The 21,781-nt window shown below is 46.3% G+C and overlaps 1 protein-coding gene across 1 annotated transcript in view; it reads left to right on the plus strand.

Moving 5' to 3' along the window:
* The window catches only part of SPOCK2 (SPARC (osteonectin), cwcv and kazal like domains proteoglycan 2), a gene marked incomplete at its 5' end in the record, with an annotated part of 90,521 nt that extends 70,059 nt beyond the window's left edge, over positions 1-20,462 (plus strand). The window contains 8 exons of the mRNA XM_056850505.1: positions 602-716; positions 1,610-1,724; positions 7,831-7,945; positions 8,759-8,878; positions 15,877-16,095; positions 17,588-17,650; positions 19,142-19,279; positions 20,144-20,462. Of these exons, the coding sequence (XP_056706483.1) occupies positions 602-716; positions 1,610-1,724; positions 7,831-7,945; positions 8,759-8,878; positions 15,877-16,095; positions 17,588-17,650; positions 19,142-19,279; positions 20,144-20,289 (1,031 nt within the window). The remainder of the gene's footprint in view (positions 1-601; positions 717-1,609; positions 1,725-7,830; positions 7,946-8,758; positions 8,879-15,876; positions 16,096-17,587; positions 17,651-19,141; positions 19,280-20,143) is intronic.
* Between the last annotated feature and the right edge of the window lie 1,319 nt (positions 20,463-21,781).

A 21,781-nucleotide genomic window follows, 5' to 3' on the forward strand; every position in this document is an offset into this window, starting at 1 on the left:
CCGAGGAAGCAGGAAGTATTTCAGTCCCCACTTCTTTAAATGCTGCTTTGTAATTGGCTGTGAGAGAAACCAAGCTTGTGTGTCCTGCACTTTGCCTTATGCATGGGGATTTAAACCGTGCTGAGATGGAAGGAGAGTGAAGAATCGGGTTAACAGAGGGATGGGAAGACCCAGGATTTGTGAGGGCTGGGAGCGAGGTCATCTTTAATGGATGGAAAACACATGCATAACTCCAAGGAATAACCGAGACAGACCGGGGGTGAATGTGAGTGAAGGTACCCATGCATAAATGGCCTATGTGTCTGTCAACACTGGTTGGTGGGACAAATGGGTAAGCAGACCAACCTGAGCAGATGTGGGTTTGAGGGACTGGCAAAGAAATATACATGTGGCTACATAGTCACATGTGCATGTGACCAAGGCAATAGAGTCCCCTCAGCACCTCCATGCAAGACAAATGCAGATGGCCCCTTTATCTCACTGTGGTAGTGCATATACACAATTGTACACTGATAGGTGCCACTGCATTGGAAGGCAGGTAGGTGGGAAAGACATTGCACTTACATGCTAATCACTTATGCTCCTTGGCCATTGTCTTCAGGTGTGGACACTACTAAGGACCCCTGCCAGAAAGTTAAATGCAGCCGCCATAAAGTGTGCATTGCCCAGGGCTACCAGCGAGCCATGTGTATTAGCCGGAAAAAACTGGAGCACAGGTAAGGAATACTGGGGAGGGGCTTGTGTGTGTTGAGATACTTGCTTTAGGACCACAACCAGATATTTGTGGTGGAGTAGCCTGGATGGTATGATGGGGAGGGAGGGGCATTGTAAGTCAGTGCAAAACAATAGCAACATTCCAGATTGCCAGATTTGAGCCAACTTTAACCAAATCAGCTAAAAAGACTCGCTGCTTTTTATTTATCCCTGTGCCTTTGCAATCTTGGTCAGAACACTGGAAACCAAGACCAGGGCTATTTCGTACTGTTGTCTGTGTATTTCACCTTACATAACGTGTGCGCCATCGAGTTGTAACCAACTTTTGGCAATTCCAGCAAGGGCCTTTCAAGGCAAGTGAGAAGCAAAGGTGGTCTGCCATTGCGTTCCTCTGCAGAGTCTTCTTTGGTGCTCTCCCATCCAAGTACCGACCCTGCTTAGCTTCTAAGATCTGACAAGATCGGGCTATACCATGCTATATTCCCTCCCATATTTAGAGTATTGGACTAGGAGCAGGGAGACCCAGAGTCAAATCCTCACCAGGGGACGGTCGAAACCCCCTTTTTCCATGCATCATGCTGGCAATGCCGGGAAACGCAGAGCTTCAGAACATACCTCTGCACCCAACCAGGGGACTTCCCTGGTGAAAATGTTGCCTATGGTTAAACCTGTAAAAGCGGGGCTAGCTGTGGAGTGTTCATCTCTTCGGGAATGTCATTTGCCTTTTCATTGACTTCAATATTTTTTTAAAAAAATGGAAACTGAAAAGTCAGGGGAAACACTGGGATATTTCTCATCTCCTCGGTACTGAGGAGGAGAGCACATTTTGTGGTTTGCTGTGAGCTTCGCTCCCCCCCTTTAACGTGTGCCTCCTCTTTCTCCCTTGCATACACAGAATCAAGCAGCCTGCCCTGAAACTCCATGGAAACAAGGAGAGCTTTTGCAAGCCCTGTCACATGGCCCAGCTCGCATCTGTCTGTGGCTCTGATGGACACACTTACAGCTCTGTGGTGAGGGAGAGAAAAAAACCCAATAATTAACATTGAAAGCGAGGTGGACGCCCAGGCCCCGTATTCTGAAGGAGAGAAGCTGCCACCCATTCTGGTTTCTGGCGAGCTCTGGCTTGTTGTACACGGGGCTGGAAAGACAGGAAGAGACCCAAGGATGAGAGCTTTTGAGCCGTAGTGGTTCGTGTGTCAGACTAGGATCAGGGCTTTTAAACTGGGATCAGCCTCCCCCGCCCAGCTTGTGGGGTGACCCTTGGGCCAGTCATTCAGTCTCGAACTAGCCTGTCTCGCGGGGGTTGTTGTGAGGATAAAATGGGGCAGGGAGAGCCCTGTACGCCGCTCTGAGCTCCTTCGAGGAAAGGATGGGATAAAAAGTTCCCCTTCAGATGTAGGGTTGCCAGGTCCTTCTTTGCCACCGGCGGGAGGTTTTTGGGGTGGAGCCTAAGGAGGGCGGGGTTTGGGGAGGGGACAGACTTCGATGCCATCGAGTCCAATTGTCAAAGCGGCCATTTTCGCCAGGGGAACTGATCTCTATCGGCTGGAGATCAGTTGTAATAGCAGGAGATCTCCAGCTACTACCTGGAGGTTTGTGACCATGAATAACAGCACGAGGCTCCTCTTAAACAAAGCAATGTTATTTGCTGCCAAATATAAGAGCTTTAATACACACTGAAAATAATTCATATTATCACCCAAGTCTGGAAGAGAAATGCTCTCATGAACGGGATAATTTCTTCCGGACTTGGGTGATGTAACCCCGGTTTGGTATTAGTAATATGAATTATTTTCAGTGTGTATTATAGCTCTTATATTTGGCAGCAAATAACATTGCTTTGTTTAAGAGGAGCCTCGTGCTGTTATTCATGATCACAAGTATTGCACTTTCAGCATAGGTTTATTTATAGTAGATTGTATCAAACTACCTGGAGGTTGGCAACCCTATTCAGATGGGCTATGTGACGAGTGCAAGTCAGTGGCCACTTGTGGCTCCTCGGGGCCCCGTGGTGACAGGGGGAGGCACTTTTGCCTCAGGATTCCCCGGTTTCCTCAACTTCCTTTGCCAAGTGGTGGGGCCCCCGGTGACATCCACAATGGCCCCCTTGGCTTGAACCAGCTCTGGTGCAAACTGTCCCACGAGAGCATCTGATTCTGCTGCTGGTCAGTCAGAAAGTTAGTAGCTAGTCAGAATTTCAATCTCCTGCCCAGCTGGGAAAGCAGGAGCATGTAAACTAAACTGTGCTCAGTTGTCGTTTGTTTCCCATTTTCTGTTGTATGGGAGGAGCCATTCTACACATGCTTTATGGCTCTCTGTACTTGAAGTTTTTCTTTAAAGCTGCTCCCTGTCAGAAGAAGAAAGGCACTCTGTATATGCTCAGATGCACTTAAGCCTTAGGTCCTACACGCACACATACTTTTTCCTGTCTCTCCAAGTGGCAAGATGTTCTGGGGGCAACCCTTCCTGGGTTTCATTCTCTTTACAAAAGAGAGCACTGGAGACTTAGGGAATTTTTCTAGTATTTGCCATATTTACAAATACTCGAATTCAAATTCAGATACCTTTATTGGCATAGTACAATCTGTAGTGTATAAAAGGATAAAAAGATAAAAGGATAAAAGTTAGAGTAAAATAAATAAATTAATATAAATCGTTCCTTAATGTTGTGAGTCTACTTTCGACCATCGGTTGACTACTATCGTCAGAAATTTTGCCACGTTTTCGGTTATCTCAGAGTCCTTACAAATACTCAAGTAGAGCACAGGTGAAAACAAAGAGGCTCTCCTATGGGGCAGGAGATCTGTGACCCCACCTCAGATTCCCAGAGGGGGAGAGGGATTCTGTAAAGTGCTTCTATTCACGGCCCTCTCAATCTGCTTTTCTATGCATGTTCCAGAACTGTTGTTTCTTTTTCTTTTTTCTGGCTTGGCTTCTCACACACAAAACTGCTTCCTCTACTCAAGCTGGGGGAGATCACCTTTTCTAAGCTTTCGTGATAACAGTGCCAGAAGGGTAGCCATGTTAAGACTGTCGGCAAAAGCAAACATACTTTTATGGATACTTTAACAGAGCATCAAGGGACCTAACCATTAGTGTGACTGAGGAAACATAAGCCAACCTTAGCAAAAGTGTTGGTCAGCCATTTTGAATCAGCCTCAGCATCAGAGTAAGCGGCTCCTGGTCAACATCATACTTGTGAACTAGGGCTCATTCTTCCATGTGTTGAGGAAGCTGAAGCAGCAGAGATTGCCTTTCACAGGATCCAGGGCAGTAGCAACAGTGCCTCGTGCCTCCACTTCAGGAGGCTACACACCTTGGGCTGCCACGGAGCCCTGAGCTTCTGTAGCTAGACCCTGGCTTGGGATGTATATACAGGTGTGCATTCGTTCAAAAACAGCAAGCATGAATCACATTAAAACTGATGGAGCACTTTGCACATCAACAGTATTAAATAAATCGCTTATGTGTTAGCGGAAGCACCAGAAGAAGAAGATGAAGAGTTGGTTTTTATATGCCGACTTTCTCTACCACTTAAGGCAGAATCAAACCAGCTTACAATCACCTTCCCTTCCCCTCCCCACAACAGACACCCTGTGAGGTAGGTGGGGCTGAGAGAGAGTGACTAGCCCATGGTCACCCAGCTGGCTTTGTGTGGGGAAACAAATTGAGTGGGGAAACAAATCCAGTTCACCAGATTAGCCTCCACCGCTCATGTGGAGGAGTGGGGGATCAAACCCGGTTCTCCAGATCAGACTCCACTGCTCCAAACCACTGCTCTTAACCACTACACCATGCTGGCTCTGAAGTGATGTCACTGAGTGATATGAAGGATAATCACCCAATAATAACACCTTTGACATTCCTGCTAATTTATAACCAAAGTAAGGACTTACATAGAAATTATGTAATTATATACGACCTATTAGTTGAAAGACTAAAGGAGGTATAATTGGATAATTTTTAAAGATAATATCAGGTAATTACAAGCTGGTACTTTTAATCTTCCAAGAACAGCTACAATGTTAATTGCTAGACACTAGAAATCTTTAAATCTCCCACTAATGTTACTATAGTTTAAATAAAATAAAAATTTGAAGATTATCAAACAAGGTAAAGCTGAAGACAGACCGTAATTCTGAAAACTCCTGGATATGGTCTAAAAGTCTTCAGTTCCAATAGAATGGATTGTTTTGTCTCTCTGCTACCATTAGTAAAACAGAGTCTGCAGGTTTTTGAAACAATATGAGAACCTGTAGTACCTTTCCGTTAGAGGTGGAAGTGGGATAAATGTACACACCATGAACAGCAATCCTTTTTTCAGACCACTTTCCACACTCTGAAAAATTATTATCTCTATCCGGTCTTGATTATATGTGTTAATACCTTGACGTCAAGGTGGCAGACCCAGTTTTTTCTGGAGATAAAACAACATTGATTCTGACATTGTGAATGTGTTTGAAATCTGTAAAAAAAAACCAAAAAAAAAACAAACCCGCTGACAGTAGTAATAAAAGTTAGTTTGGAGGTCATCTGACTTTCCTTCTGGGCAAAATGAAATTCCCAAAGCCTCTGGGTGATGATGCAGTGCTATAATGATTAGATGTGGGTGTTGTATGTGTTACATTACACACAGTACAGTGAAGCTCTACAGGGTAGGTAGTGTGACTCACTGAGCTCATTTGTGTAGCCCCTGTTGAGCTGTACTGACCTACTTTTTCTGCCTTCTGGCTATTGGAACCGGGGAGCCTGTTTCAGCTCAGCCTCTTGCCTTTTCACACATACGGTTGCATTTAACTCTCTCAAAATAGCTCATGAGTTCTGCGAAGAAATGCCCTCCCCTCCCACCCAGGGTAAAGCGATTCCGAGATTTACCTCGAGCATCTTGCTGAGTATTGAGTCCCCTGCTGAAAATTAGGTGCCGTTTCATGCAGCCCCAAAGTCAGCCGGGAGCATGCGAGGAATCCAGAGCTTATTCAGAGCTGGCCAGGAGGCAAAGTAATTGTCAGATTGCCCTGCGCAGCGGCCAAGAGAGTTTTCAACAGGAAGGGAAGATCGTGGTAATTTAAACTTGCCTCTGTTGCATACTGAACACTGATCTGGAGCATTCACACATGACCAGGTTTAACACACTTTTGAATTCACCACTCACTCTGGTCTGTTTGGGGGCCCTGTGAATCTGCAGAGCCAGCGGGGTATAGTGGTTAAGAGCGGTGGTTTGGAGTAGTGGACTCTGATCTGGAGAACCGGGTTTGATTCCCCACTCCTCCACATAAGCGGCGGAGGCTAATCTGGTGAACTGGATTGGTTTCCCCACTCCTACACCCGAAGCCAGCTGGGTGACCTTGGGCTAGTCACAGCTCTCTCGGCCCCACCTACCTCACAGGCTGTCTGTTGTGGGGAGGGGAAGGGAAGGTGATTGTAAGCCAGTTTGATTCTTCCTTAAGTAGTAGAAAAAGTCGGCATATAAAAACCAACTCTTCTTCTTCTTTCCTACCAAGAAAACCCAGATCATCCTCTCTTTCTTAGGCCCTATATGATGTTTCCTGACTAGGATTCTCTTCCCATGGCTGACCGCCCCCCCCCCAAATCAGGTTTTAAAATGTTCATGTGCATCCTGTGAAATCACAGCAGGTCAGCCAATGGCTGGGAAACATTCATAGCTTGCAGGATACAGGCAGCCGCTCTGCAGCCTATTATGCATCTAAGCATGTTGGGAAGCCTAGCCCGATTAGTTCAAAACCAGGACACAGCAGGAAATTTCATTCAGGGAGATTAGCACTAAGAAGATTCATTGTTATTTGTTTCGTTCCTCATTGCCTGGAGAGTTAAAGTTTAAAAACAAACAACAGTAACAGGATCAAAATGCTGCCCTGCCACAAAATCCTTTGGTTACAATCTGCCCTTGGAATTTGTGAGGATAAGCAGAAGAGACCCTTGTTGCTAGGATGTAGATCCACTCGACAAGTGTGCTGCAGCAAGGGACAGGTTTCAGCTTATGAGAAAGAAGCAGAAAGCGATGTTATTGTATATTGGGTCAATAGCACTTAGGAAGCCAGTCACGGGCAAAGCCTGGAGTGCATAATGGGCACTTTCACACATGCCAAATAATGCACTTTCAGTCCACTTTCAGTGCCCTTTGCAGCTGGATTTTACTGTGTGAAACGGCAAAATCCACTTGCAACCGATCGTTAAAGTGCATTGAAAGTGGATTGAAAGTGCATTATTCGGCCTGTGAAAGTGCCCAATGAGTTAGAAACCAGGGTTGTGCATACTCTGCGGTGAAAGAGAGCCTGTCTGGTATAGCAGGAGATCTTGTGTGGTGTAGCAGTCAAGGTGCTGTGGAACACGGGCAAGATGGTGCTGCTGCAGTCGTCTTGTTTGGGGGCTTCCTAGAGGCACCTGGTTGGCCACTGTGGGAACAGACTGCTGGACTTGATGGGCCTTGGTCTGATCCAGCAGGGCCGTTCTTATGTCCTTAAGAGTATCTGACTAGGATTTGGGGCTCGGCCCTGAAAGACACAGGGCCAGTCACTCTCTCTCATCCCAAGCTACCTCACAGGGTTATTGTGAAGATAAAGTGAAGGAAAGAAAAACTGTGGCTACTACCCTGAGCTCCTTCAAAGGAGGAGTGTGATAAAAAACATAACAGGTTCAGGGTTGTGGCTCTTTATTAGTATGGGATGTCAATACAGGCTATTGTTGGTTCCCTTGATTAAGGTATTGTTCTGATCCCGGTTGGGGGACCAGGTTGCCGGCAAGGAGTAATTAGGAAACAATTGTTCATGGCATTTGGAACAGTTAAAGCTATCGTATACGAGCATGTGAATATTCGTGTCACGCTGAATTTCAGATGCATGTTTTTCTTTGTCGTAGTTTAGGGGTGGCGCTCTGTCTTGCCTCGGGACTCATGCCCTTTATTGGGCAGGTTAGATGGGGGCTGATAAATGAGGAGGGGCATATCAAGGACAAGGAGAAGGGCACGTGAGATGAGAACAGAGGCAGCAGAGCGACAGGCATCTTCATCAGATGTGTTTAATTCGATCGGCAGGTGCTTGGGGGTGGGGGGGCTTCTTGCACCCCCTCTAACTTCTTCTCATTTTTTTTGTCTTGTAGTGTAAACTGGAGCAGCAGGCCTGCCTGACCAGCAAACAGCTGACCGTCAGGTGTGAGGGGCAGTGTCCGTGTGCGACTGAGCATAGCCCGACCTCAGCCACAGACGTCAAGCAAGGTCAGCGAGAGCCTTGTGCACGTACGATGGCTTGTATCCTCAGCTGCCCTCCAGACACAGACACAAAGGAAAGGAAGTGGGTGTGAGAGTGGCATTTCGACCAATGTTCTAGGCCCTCAGTCCTCTTTCGCCACAGGCCTTTCTGTGCCTGAGTTCGCACAAGAGCATAAAGGCCATTATCCAAACACCGGCAAAACTTCCTTCCTCAGTCACAAATATCACATCATGGGCTTACATACAGACTAAAATTTCCAGCAGCAGAACGAAACTTTCCTGCTCCCTCCCCCACACTGCAGCCCTCCTGATGGGGGGTGGTCTGCAGGAGAGGAGGGGAAATTGCCGATATAGTCTGGATCCAACCAATAGTGTGGTATACTTATTGTGCTGGGAAGGTCGGTTGCATCTCCCAACAGCTTCCAACGTGGCAGCTGCCTTCCACATCATGTCTTTAGGAATAGCCATTGTGTTCTGAATGGCAGGAAATTTTAAGTGGGGAGATCAAAGTTCTGCATTTTTTGGTTCCGTTCCAGAGCAGATTTAATGGTGACTAAGGTTCAGTTCCTGTTCAAGCAGCAACGGTTCAGGAATTCAACGTAATTTCCGAATTGGTTCAGTTCTGCTGTATCCCCTCATGCCAAATCTACCGCAAAGGGGTGGAATATTGTGGAAAACCCTCAAGATGCATGCTTTGTGTACCCCTACACAGGGTGCATACGCTTCCTGCAACGACTCCTCTTTCCATCTCCTCCTACCTCTGTTCTTTCTGCACATGGATCTTGGCTCTTGCTCAGTTAATAGCATTTGATTTTTCAGAGACCTGCACTGGGCAAGACTTGGCAGACTTGGGGGATCGGCTACGCGACTGGTTCCAGCTGCTCCACGAGAACGCCAAGCAGAACAACTCTGGAAACCCAGGGGCCGGTCCAGCAAATGGTATGCAGACTGCTTCCCTTGTTGTATACATATGCATATATGTGGATGCTGCATCTGTTGCATAGTCACAGAAAGACTGGCATGGAGCTGTGTAATCCCCAGGATTAGTCTCTACACAGTCAGTTTACTGATGTTTGTACCCCCCCTCCCCAGCTCCATTCTTCCTAAGGAATGGAAAGGCTACGAGGTAAACCGTGCAATCAGGAGTCCCATGTGTCACTGCCCTGTACCACTGCAGAGTGCAGATGGTGAATGGCTTTGGTGAATGTAGGCTGTGTCAGAAATTCCCCTTCTGTGGAATGATGAGAGCCAGCATGGTGTAGTGGTTAAGAGCAGTGGTTTGGAGTGGTGGAGTCTGATCTGGAGAGTCAGGTTTGATTCCCCACTTCTCCACATGAGTGGCAGAGGCTAATCGGGTGAACTGGATGTGTTTCCCCCCTCCTACACATGAAGTCAGCTGGGTGACCTTGGGCAAGTCATGCTCTCTCAGCCTCACCTACCTCCCAGGGTGTCTGTTGTGTGGAGGGGAAGGGAAAGGTGATTGTAAGCCGGTTTGATTCTGCCTTAAGTGGTAGAGAAAGTCAGCATATAAAAACCAACTCTTCTTCTTGTGTGTTAGCAAGAAGAGTTCTAGCCCAGACTTCTCCTGGGTGTACAGGCGTACTTCAGAGATATTGTGGGTCCGGTTCCAGACCACCGCAATAAAGCGAGTCTCACAAATTGTAGGGTTTCCCAGTGCATATAAAAGTTATGTTTACATAATAAAGATAAAGGCCCCTTGTGCAAGCACCGGGGCATTCCTGACCCATGGGGTGACGTCACATCCCGATGTTTACTAGGCAGACTTCGTTTACGGGGTGGTTTGCCAGTGCCTTCCCCAGTCATCTTCCCTTTACCCCCAGCAAGCTGGGTACTCATTTTACTGACCTCGGAAGGATGGAAGGCTGAGTCAGCCTTTAGCCGGCTACCTGAAACCAACTTCCGTCGGGATCGAACTCAGGTCGTGAGCAGAGCTGGAACTGCAGTACTGCAGCTTACCACTCTGCGCCACAGGGCTCCTATGTTTACACTATACTGTAGCCAATTAAGGGTGCAGTAGCATTATGTCTAAAAAAAATGTACACCTTAATTAAAAATACTTCATTGCTAAAAAAAAGTGCTAACCATCATCTGAGCCTTCAGAGAGTCATAATCTTTTTGCTGTTGGAAGGTCTTGCCCTCAATGTTGATGTCTGCTGACTGTAAAAAAATACAGTTATCTACAAAGTGCAATATAGAGAGGCTCAATAAAAACGAGGCATGCGTGTGCTCGTTTTCCACATGTGGGGAGCTTTAGATGTGGCAGAACAATCCAACATGTGATCCCTCAACCTCCAGTCTGATATTGTAGAGTTCAGGAAGAGCTTTTTATTGTTGTTGAAGTATATACATCCATGCTCTCACGCAAAGGTCTGAAGTTGCTGACAAACTCGGTGCTTAAAACCATAATCAACCAACACAAAAAAACACCATATAAAACCATTTAGACAGACAACCAGTGAAACCAAGGTATCAAATAGTGTATTAGAAAAGCAGGGCAGTAAAATCTAAACACTTGAACCAGAATATTAAAACCTAGCAATAAACAGGGGAAGGGACAATGCACACCAGTAGAATGGCTCAGAAAACAAGTCTCACTTGGCTCCTAAAACTCAGCAAGCTTGGCACCAGGCATGCAGCTGTGAAGACGGGAGTTGCAAGGACGAGGTGGCACTACAGAGAATGTCAGTCTTTGGCTGACATTCATTCATCTATGAAAGTGGCAGCATACAGAATAGGACTCCCGGACATAATCTTAGCTGATGGGCCAGTTTGTAAGTGAGCACGCAGTACTTCACATATGTGATATTTTTTTACTGTGTGGTTTGACTTAAACTCTCCTTTCCCCCTGGAATAAACCAGGAAGACCAGGGAGTTTGATACAGATCAAAATGACAAGGGATAATGGTGCGTAATTTCAACAGCAAAGGTCAATTCTTCCATGTTCTCATAAATGTTGAGAAGTTATTGAGGACTTGCCTTTCTTAATTGGTGGTGAGAGAGTTCGTTCACACAACTACTTCTGTATACAGCATATGCTGTGAGTGTAGTTTTTGGTGTGGCTGCAAATTTGGAAATATGTCAAGGTTGTAAATCAATTTCAGTGAATCCGCAGGGTCTCATTGTTTCTCATTTTGAAGAACGTAAATATATGGTGGTGGTTGCTGGTGTGAATTGGCTTTTGCAAGGTGAACCTTTTAGAGACTGAGTGCCCAAACTGCAACCCCAAACCCACTTGTTTATCGCAAAGTGCCAACAGGGGCTGCAGGGAGTCCAGGGAAGGGGGGGGGCTTTGAAGGGCTTGGAGCCTTCAAAGCCCCCGCAGCTGGGCGGTAGGGAGTCCAGGGGGGGCGGCTTCCTTCAAAGCCCCTGCCGCCCAGCTGGGCTGCGGGGAGTCCGGGGGGGGGGGCTTGCTCTGCGCTGCCTGCAGGCAGCGCAGAACTCTTCAAAGCCGGCGACAGGGAGTCCAGGGTGCGGAGCCCTTCAAAGCCGGGTGGCGGGGAGTCGGGTGCCCACAGAGAGGGCTCCGCGTGCCGGACTTGACACGCATGCCATAGGTTTGCCAACACGGCTCTAGGCTGATCCTGCATTGAACTAGATGGCCTGTATGGCCCCTTCCAACTCTAGGATTCTATGAGGCCCTGAGATGTCCTTGGTCAGAAGGATAAGAATTGGTTTAGTGCTAAAAAGGAATGAAATCTGAACAACAGTATGCGATAAGCTATATATTTCATGTGCTAAGTGGAGAACCTTGACTCAGCAGCTTATTCTGACAAGTCTCTTAGAGACAGACGGCCCTGTTGAAATGAATGGGAGCGCACAAGAGCCCAGCTGCTCTCTCGTACGAGATTCATTTATCTCAATGGAGGTGGCACAGCTTGTGCCCGTTCTGTCAATCTTCATTCCAGCTTTTATTTTCCCTTGCGAGTCTTAAACTGTTGTGCTTTGGCTCAGTGGCGCCTTCCGAGTTCCCACCCCAGAAGCAGCTGCATTTGGGCGATGCTTGATCTGTCATGTGACTGTGTTTCTGTATATGGCGTTACAGAATTTGTGAGCCACCGTTGCTTTAATCCTCTGGGACCATCCTCATCAAAGTAGATCTCATACGTACTATTTGCTGTGCTCTCAGGGGCTTTAAAGACAAAGTAATGTGTTTCAGCCAGGTGGAGATAAGTAGTGGAATGTTTTGGAAAGAGTCATCACAGGATTGTGACTGGCCCACACACATTTTCCCATCAAGGCAGGCAGGCATACGCTTATTCATGGGTTGGATGGAATACGGTTCTTCTACTTTGCTGGTTGTCGTTTGAGTGCATACAGACAAACATTTTTACGCACTTATTAAAAATAAGCCCCCAGTCCCTGAGCAGAGTTGGCAGATTAGTCCCAAGTGTGATCGGTCAGGAAGAAGATCATTAGTTTAAATGTCAGTGAACAGAAACCTCTGAGCTGAATGCTTCTCCCAGAGGGATTGCGCTGGATGAAATCAGCAGCACTCGGGTTCCTCTGCCACCCTTCTCAGTGAAGTTTCTTTCCTCCGCTTCCATCAGTGGAGCAGTGGGCCATGATGGTTTTCTCCCCTAGACATTAGACTGTTTCTCCTGGAGCCAAACTGCGGGGAACATCAGGGACTGTGAATGGAGTCAGATGGGAAGCCAACATCAATCATTTATTGATACAGCACATAGCCAGACGTACACAAAAAAACGTTAAAACATTAAACATAGGAATTTCAAGAATAAAATACACTGGCATCTGCATAAAAAGGTAAGAGGACACTACTATATACATAGATAATAAGGCAGGTCATCCCAACAATTTGCGCCTAATTTTGGATGCAGCGGCACAAAATTTAGCAGTGTCAACAGAAATGCTTGGATGTTCATCTGAGAGCAACTTCCTTTGCCCTCTCCGACTCCGAGTTATCCGAGAGCCTGTGAGTCCAAAACCGAATAAGTTTGCCATGAATCTCTTCATAGTAAGGGCAGCGGATGAGAAAATGCTCCATGGTTTCCACGTCCCCTATACCACACTGGCATAATCTCTCTGAGATGGGGATTTTTTAAATATCTACCCTCTTGGCTGCTTCCACACAGGATTTCCCCCCACATGGAGAACAGACACCCTCCACGTTTAAAGGGAATGTCCACATAAGTTCATGCTCATTTGAAGACGGACCTGTGAGCTTCTCGGGGCTTTCACTGTTAAACTGGACTTTAAAAAAACCCTCATTTGATCCAGCTCAAAGGGGGAACAGGGATGGCTGTGGGCAAAGCAGCCACATGGACGCCACCAGCAATCACTTTGTGGAGGGGTGGAGCTAATCTCTTCCCACCCCTCCCTTTTCAACCCTTTAAAGGTTTGGGTTTTTTTTACCCCAGGTTTAATGCTGTTAATATTGCTGAGCCTTCCAAGCCACGGTTTGTAAAGCAAAGCCATGGGGGTAGCTGGTGGGACGTTGCCAAAATAGCCCTGGAAAGGGTCCTCCTGACCCCTTCCTCTTGCGCGCCCGTTGATGGAGGTGAGTTCACTGGGGACAGGCCTGGCGGTGACCACTGGAGACTCACTACTTACACCACTCAGCCAGGTGGTACCACTGGCCACCATGCAACTAGTCCCATCAGTGACAGCCAATATGCAATCTGACCAGACTTTTCCCAGGGAGAGGCTGTTAGCGGGAGGGAAACCTGGAGACAGTGAGCAGGTAAGGGTAGGTTGGCTGGTGGGTGGGAAGGAGACAAGGAAGCAAGGGAAGGGGAGAGGCTGTGTGGGCTCCCAGGAAAGGGAACAAGGAAATGGAGAGAGAGGGGGGAATGAGGTGTCCTCCACTTGTAAATATTATATCTATAATATAAATATATAAATAAATAAGCACATCGTTCTCAATGAGACTCACGGTGGATTACAAAATTTAAAAACGATGCAATCAGGTAGCATAAGGAATCCAACCAATGTTGCAATAGAACTAGGATTACAAAATTAGAAAACAGTAGAGGCCCAGGAACAAAAAGAAACATCTGAAGAAAAGGTTTTTTTTCCCCCAAAGGATTTTCCCCCCAGTTTTTTCAAAGGAAAATTTGGGAGGACACTGGAGGGGGGGTACTCCTATGAAATACTTTTATTTGAAATGACTGAAATGCTTTTTAAGAAAAGGTTTTACTCAGTCAAAAGTGATAGCATTAAACCCTTCCGCCCCATTTTCCCCCAATAAAAATTCTGGGAATGAAAAGAACTCATTTGAGGAAAAACTCACTTGTAACAAGTTAGATGCTTTTTAAGACATGGGTTTTACTCATTCAATGTATAGCATTTAATATTTCTATTGGGAAATTTGGAGGAATGCTGAAAAACTCTTAAGAAATAGATTTTTTTTTCTTTTTAGAATGAGTGAAATGTGCTACAGCACTATAGGGGCACATTAGTTTGCAGTTCTTTCTTACCTTAATACTGGGTATATTTGCAGGTTCTCTGAATTCCCAGCTTTTTGTATGTGTGTGTAAAAGTAAGGCTCTGGCCTCTTTCATTGCAGACATGCTTTTCTCCTTATATCTCCACAATGAAAGGGGCTAGAGATTTTTTTAAAATGAAAGCTGGAAATTCAGAGAACCTGATGTAAAATTTGCTACAATATTCTAATGATATTCAGTTGATGATTTAAAAAAAAACCTGGAAAAGCCTTGGTGGTGCTGGGGGTGGGTTGGGGCGGCCACTGCCGAGGGACTGGGACAGGGTAACTGCAATAAACTGCTTTGCGGCAGCCCTGTTGACACTGAACTGTTTCAGCAGCTGCAGTAGCAACAGGGAAATGAAATGATCATATCCTGTGTGGAAAATACGTGGGTTGCTAACAGAAGGGGAAGGGGATGTGTCCCTGCGAGAGAACCAGATTTGGCTGGGGCCTCCACTTGTTGATTTCAGACTCTGATTACATGGATCATCTGTTCTGGTTGCAGGACTCTGATGGCAGGTTTTCTGAGCCATGTTCACAATATCTGAATCCTGCAGCCGTTGGTAGCACTAAGGATAGCAGGATCCACTGACCTGTATGAATTGTGCAAACGTGTATGGCCTCTTCTTGTTACGGGCTCCATCCACATATCCTTGCATGTCTCACTGTTGCTGTGCACATCTCAATCATTTGCCAACGGATTTTCCTGTTTGGATAAGACAGTCCAGTTGCCAGTGATTGCTATTAGCACAATATCCAATGCTGTGTGGATGCGGCCATGGTGAGCGGCAAAGCACCGTCCTTGTCTCTAAAGAAGTCCTGTTTCTGCTCACCCCCTCCCTTTCAGCATCTGAAAGGTCAGTGTGCATTTTGCTCATTTATTTTAAGGCTTAGCTTCAACTAGACTAGTAGCTAGATTGCTTCTTTCCAGAACGAAGTCTGAGATCTCCCGATTCTTAATTTTCTCTCCCTTTCCCCCTGTTCTTAGACGGAGGTCTTGAACCATAAAACCATAAAACTTAAATAAGACCCTCTCTAAAAACACCTCCCTTCTATTCTTCTCTGCAGCCTCCAAAAAACAAGTAACAAAATAAGTACGCTGGGGTTCAGAATCCTCTAAGAGGAACTGAACCTTTTGCTCCAAAGTTGCTCAAGAAGATGTGGACCATTTGTTAAAACATGGTATAATCCATTTTAGCCTAAGTTGGTAAACGTAAGGACAGTGCAAAAGAATATGTACCAAGGAGACCACTGACTGAAGAGGGCAGGGACACAGCCGATCTGAAAAAGGGATCCTTAGCATACGACCCAGCAATACCATTGAAAAAGGGGGTGCTTAATTTTGTAAATTCTACGATAATGACATATCAGAATGTGGCAGTCCTTATTACCCTTCCAGCCTTTGCTGGAAAGGACAAAGGCACCCTTTTGATGCTTCTCCTTTTTCTTTCTTTTTATTATGCCTTTGCAGTGCTGGACAAGAGTCTGGTAGCCAGTTGCAAGGACTCCATCGGCTGGATGTTTTCCAAACTGGATACCAACAGTGACCTTTTCCTGGACCAGTCCGAGCTGGCAGCCATCAACCTGGACAAGTATGAGATTTGCATCCGGCCTTTCTTCAACTCCTGTGACACCTATAAGGATGGACGTGTCTCCACTGCAGAGTGGTGCTTCTGCTTCTGGAGAGAAAGTGCGTCACCACGAGGTTTCCTTGCGAGTTACCGTTGTCTTGTGCTAGCTCCTCTCCTTCGGTAGTGCTGCCGTTCCATGTGGAGCGCTAATCTTTATCGGAGATGCTCAAAGGCGTGCACTGACAAGTCATTTGAGCGCTTCTCTCGCTCAGTTAATTCTGGCACTGTTGCTGCTACATTTCAGGGAACTAAACAAAGGTCTTCTTAGCCAATGTTCTGTGATCATGTTCAGTCGAAGTTGAAAGTGAGAATAGAATATGATGCCTGGTATTTGTATAGTGCATGTTCCTATCTCCTCAGCGCTGTATGCATACAATAATAACCCTGTGCTTTTATTTGTTTGAATGTGGATAGTGTTCTATGGTGGTTTTTTGTTGATTGCATTTTATGCTATTTTGATGCTTTTGGGAAATGTTTTGGTTATGAAAGGCAGGGTAAGAACAGTTTTAGATAAGTAATCCTTGGATCAAAGATGGGGAAGAGGGGAAGCATGTGTGAGATAGATAAAGAGCATGCACTTTGAGTTGGGGGGGTGTGCTTCCACATGGGGGTTTTCTTCCACCTGGGCAGTGGGAAGCCCCCTCAGTAAAGGAGAGCATGCAGATGTCATGTCCAACTTGCTTGGCTCCTATTTTTCCATTTTGCTCTAGGGGGAAAAAACCATTTCCTCCAAAGTAAAGGCCCTGCCGCATGTGTAGCTGGAGGTGGAGCGTCCATTTGGATTCTTCTCCTGTAGCCGCTGCAGGGAATGTTGGATGCACATGAATATGCAAAGCACACTCAGGTGTTTGTGCATATTATAGAGGGTTTCTCTTCAAATCCTTACATTACAACCCACTCTAACCCACTCTCCATCCCATACTATTGGATCGAGCTTAAAGGTCCTTGAGAGCCAGCGTGGTATAGTGGTTAAGAGCGGTGGTTTGGAGCGGTGGACTCTGATCTGGAGAACTGGATTTGTTTCCCCACTCCTACACGCGAAACCAGCTGAGTGACCTTGGGCTAGTCACATTCTCTCAGCCCCACCCACCTCATAGGGTGCCTGTTGTGGGAAGGGGAAGGGAAGGTGATTGTAAGCGGTTTGATTCTGCTTTAAGTGTTAGAGAAAGTCAGCATATAAAACAAACTCTTTAAATTTAATAAATAAATAAAGGCCTCATGCCATTTCCCTCCTTCTTTTTAGCCAGTTGAAGGGTTTCCCCCCCTTTCCCTGTCAAACCACACTGCAGCGTTGCAACACAGCTTGATAGGGAAGGGGGGGTTCAGGACACAGAGGATCCTGGCAAAATCACCATGGTATCAATGCAGATGTGAGGGAGCAAAAATGGGAAAGAGCTAGGGTGGGGATAGCAGCGGCCAGCGGGGTGGTGGTGGTGTAGATGCCAGTCCTGCCCTGCCGTGGTAGGAGCATGTTCTCACACACACACCATCTGGTTGCAGCCAGAGAGAGCTGTAACAAATGCTGGAATGAACGCTCTCCCTGTATTACAGAGCCGCCCTGTCTTGTGGAGCTGGAGAGGATTCAGATCCAGGAAGCAGCAAAAAAGAAACCTGGTGAGTCACGAAATATGAACAGTGGAGATAAATATTTGGTGATTTTTTTTCCAAAAAAGGAAAGGCGTTCTTGTTTCCCTTTGACATTTTGAAGGGCTGCAGCAAGTCTTAACGCTACAGTTGCTTCCCCAGGCTAGAAACCTTAGGTTATTAATTAATTAAGTCTCAAATATGACTGTTATTTTCATGGTTTGTTTCAGATGTTCATACTGATTCATGCTAAGTCATTTCAGTAATCTATGTAATCCTCCTGTAACACAGCCCAGTATAATTTTTCCCGTATTACAGATGGCGGGGCGAAGATGAACAGCAGCAGTTTACTTATATTGGTGGCTGAGGACCGGAGGACAACATTACTAAGGGGATCTGTGATCGAGATCCTCATTGACTCGGGTGTTGCACGGGGGAGGAGGGGTTAAACCCTTCCCGATGCACTTTGGGCTCACTTGAAGCACCCCCAATGCAACAACTCATTTTTCCAGGGAAGCAGAGAAAGAGGAGGTTGAAATGAATGTTCGCATGTACATCAATTATACCAGTTCAGTAACGTTGAGTTTTTATGCAGTTATTATTGTCAAGAAAAATTCCATTGTGTGAGGACGTCTCCACTGAGATTTTCTTGTGCTTATATGTGAAGGCAACCTGATGAGATCAGATCATAGTTAGCCATGTACAGAAGAAGCTTATTACTTTTAAGTAGTTCAAAACATGGTTTAACATTAAAAACCACTTGATCAATTATTTCTTAAAATTGGCGATTTTTCCTTAGATTGTTTATGCATGGGTACTTTTACTTTCGCCCCAGTCTGAATCGGTTGTTCCTTGGAGTTATGCATGAGTTTTCCGTCCATTCAAGATGATCTCATGCCTAGCTCTTGCAATGTCTGAGTTTTCCCATTCCTCTGTTAACCCGAGTTTTCCATCTTCCCTGAGCAAAGCCTGGGTGAAATCCCCATGCATAAGGCAAAGTACGGGGGATGCAAGCTTGGTTTCGCTCACAGCCAATTACAAAGCAGCATGTCCAGAGGCAGGGATTTAAATACTTCCTGGGAACTCTTTCTGAGCAAAAGGAAAGCTTTTTAAAACTGAGGCATGGATTTCTCCCCCCCTTTCAGATTGCTCCTTTTTTTTTTTTTTTTTGTTCTTGAAATGCTTTTTTATGTGGCAATTGGTTTTGGGGGGGATTTCCTCTCACAGTAAGCACTATAAGTAAGCCAATTACAAAGCAGCATTTAAAGGGGCGGGGACTTGATTTGAGCTTGGAGACTGCTGGTGCATAGATTCCCAACAGGAAAGTGTGGGTCCAGTGAGCAGCAAACCTCAGGTAAAACTCCCATGCATAAACAACCTTATTCACCTTTCTTTAAACTCTCCGTTGCAGTATAGCTCATTTTTCTAAGCGAAATAGCTGTTGCTGAGTTCCCTCTAAGTAGATCTCTCTTGGCCCTGGCTCCAGTGGCACCCTGTTTGTGATGGTGATTTTCCCCACAGGGGTTTTCATTCCCAGCTGTGATGAGGATGGCTACTACCGGAAGATGCAGTGTGATCCAGGCAGTGGGGAGTGTTGGTGTGTTGACCATCTTGGCATGGAGCTAACAGGAACACGGATGCACGGGACCCCAGACTGTGGTAAGGAAAACACAGAGAGAAGGAGGGGCATTCTCCTATGTGCTTCCTTTAGAAATGGGTATGTCGTGGCTTTCACAGGCTATGGGGAAAAACATAGGAATTATCAGTTCTTTTTGCTGTGAGTTTAGCTACAAGAGTTTGCTGAACCAACCAGACATTGTCATGCTGTTCCTTTGGGGTGGGGTTATAGCTTAGTTGAGTCAATATAGGGCATTTTCATGTGTTCCGTGTCCAACAAAAGATTTGAGGCAACCTTATAGCCTATGATTCCTTTGGAAGAGGGAGCTCGGGAGACTTTGCGGCATCTTTGCAACCTTGAGAGCCAGTGTGGTTAAGAGCAGCAGACTCTAATCTGGAAAACCAGGTTTGATTCCCCGTTCCTCCACATGAGTGGCAGACTCTAATCTGCAGACTCTAATCTGCAGACTCTAATCTGCCCCACTCCTCCACATGGGCAGTGACCTTGGGCCAGTCACAGTTCTCTCAGAACTCTCTCAGCCCCTCCTACCTCACAAGGTGCCTGTTGTGGGGAGAGGAAGGGATTGTGATTGTAAGCCACTTTGAGACTCCTTTCGGTAGAGAAAAGCAAGGTATAAAAACCAACTCTTTTTATTTTCAAAATAGATGGTGTGCAGAGGTGCTGCAACAATTCCACAGGCAGGCATTGCTAGTTGCCAAGAGAGCCTCAGCCTCAGAGAATCCGCAAAGCTCTTCCTCCCCATAATTATTAGCTACATCAGGCGAAACTTGGTTCCAACCTAGTGGGGGATTGCGGTGGGAAAAAAATGTAAGTTAAGTGAACATCTTCCTAGCAATGACCCTCTCTCTTTCTCTCTCTCTCTCTTTTCCCCCTTATTGCTGCAGATGACATAGTTGGGTTCTCAGGGGACTTTGGGAGTGGTGTTGGATGGGAAGATGAGGAAGAGAAAGAGGTGGAGGAAACCGGCGAGGAGACTGAGGAAGAGGAAGGAGAGGCAGGGGAGGCCGATGACGGAGGCTACATCTGGTAGAAGCGGCAAAAAGCACAGTTTGGTCGGGATGCTGGCTGAAGGGCTGGGAGACAGCATTCAAAATTCAAAGGAGAGGAACAGCTTAACAAGATGATCAGGAAACACAGTTGAATGTAACTCAGTATGGCAGGACATGTTGTGTGAGAGGGGTGTGTGTGTGTGTCTGTGTCTGGGTGAGTCAGTTCTCTTTACGTGGTCGTGGGGACGATCTGCTTTCTCCCAGCTTAGCAGAGATCAGAGCTTTTGCAGAGCAAACTGGGAAGGAGGGGCAGTATTCTGCACTCCAGGCCAGCTGGTCTTTCCTTCCACTTTATTTTTGAATCGTTGACGACAGATTTCAGCTCCTAGCCAGATGTGAGAAACACATACCTGCCTCCCTCATATCTCTAGCTGTGGTACCGTAGCAATATCCTCCAGTAATTGAAGTTAGAACTAAATACCCTGGTGTGACAAACAACCCCTAGCATTTTGCGGTCACACCGTGCAAACATCCAGGAGATCTGCCGGGAGTTCCTGAGCTTTCATTATAGCAGAAGAGGCAAGATCACCAGGAATTGACTGGTGAGACCAGAAACAACCCTTTTCTCTTTTGACTAAATGTTAGATCAAGGACTGTGTTGGGCAAGGCCAGATTTCACATCAGTGGCTCCAAATTTAACTGAACAGCTAACATATCAAAGGCCTTTTAAGATACGTGGAGGGGATTTCAAGATCTTGGTCTTCCTGGCATACTTCCCGTGCATCCTCGTATGGTGTTAATTGCTGGCTCATGATCTCTTTTGATAAGCTCACACTTGCTGATGAGAGCACTCTGGGGAAGGGCTTTCGATCTTCTCTTAAACTCTCCAATTGCCTGTTCATTTAACTGATGGGCGAGCTGCAGTTGTGGAATGAAGGGTCTCCTTAGTCACCTCCGAATGCACATTTTGCTGATAGAGGGATTGAGGAGTTCTGACACAGAGCTGGTTACAGTCATTAGTTAAATGAATAAGATCATTGATGGTGGAAGACATGTCAGCCGAGCAGATGGGTAGCCGAACACGAAGGCCGTCTCTAACCAGAAATGACGTTGCTGCGATAAAAGCAAAACCGTCCCCCCCCGCTGACAACACAATAGCGATCCTAGAATTGCCGTTCAGTGGAACTGATGCTGATCTTTTGGACGGCTGTTTCAGTTGCGCCATCTTGACAAACTCTCATTCAGGAGGGCGGCTTCCGCACTTCCGCCACATTCTGATAACACTCACTGCTTTGTGGAGGAGCGTGGTGCCACAAATGTATGATTGCAAACATTTGTGTGTGTGTGTGTGTGTGTGTGTGTGCTGCTGACGTGTATGCCCTAGTATGTAAACCGATGGCATGTGCTTGTGTGCATTCTGTGCAAATGTTTGTGTGTGTGTGTGTGTGGAGAATGGGGGTAACCAGCTTGGCTTACATTGAGCATTCCAGAGCTTAGCAAAACTCCAGCTGCCGGCACTGCCTTTGAGGCTTG

Source organism: Euleptes europaea, chromosome 5 (genome assembly GCF_029931775.1).
Source record: "Euleptes europaea isolate rEulEur1 chromosome 5, rEulEur1.hap1, whole genome shotgun sequence".
In the NCBI taxonomy this organism is placed as follows: domain Eukaryota; kingdom Metazoa; phylum Chordata; class Lepidosauria; order Squamata; family Sphaerodactylidae; genus Euleptes; species Euleptes europaea.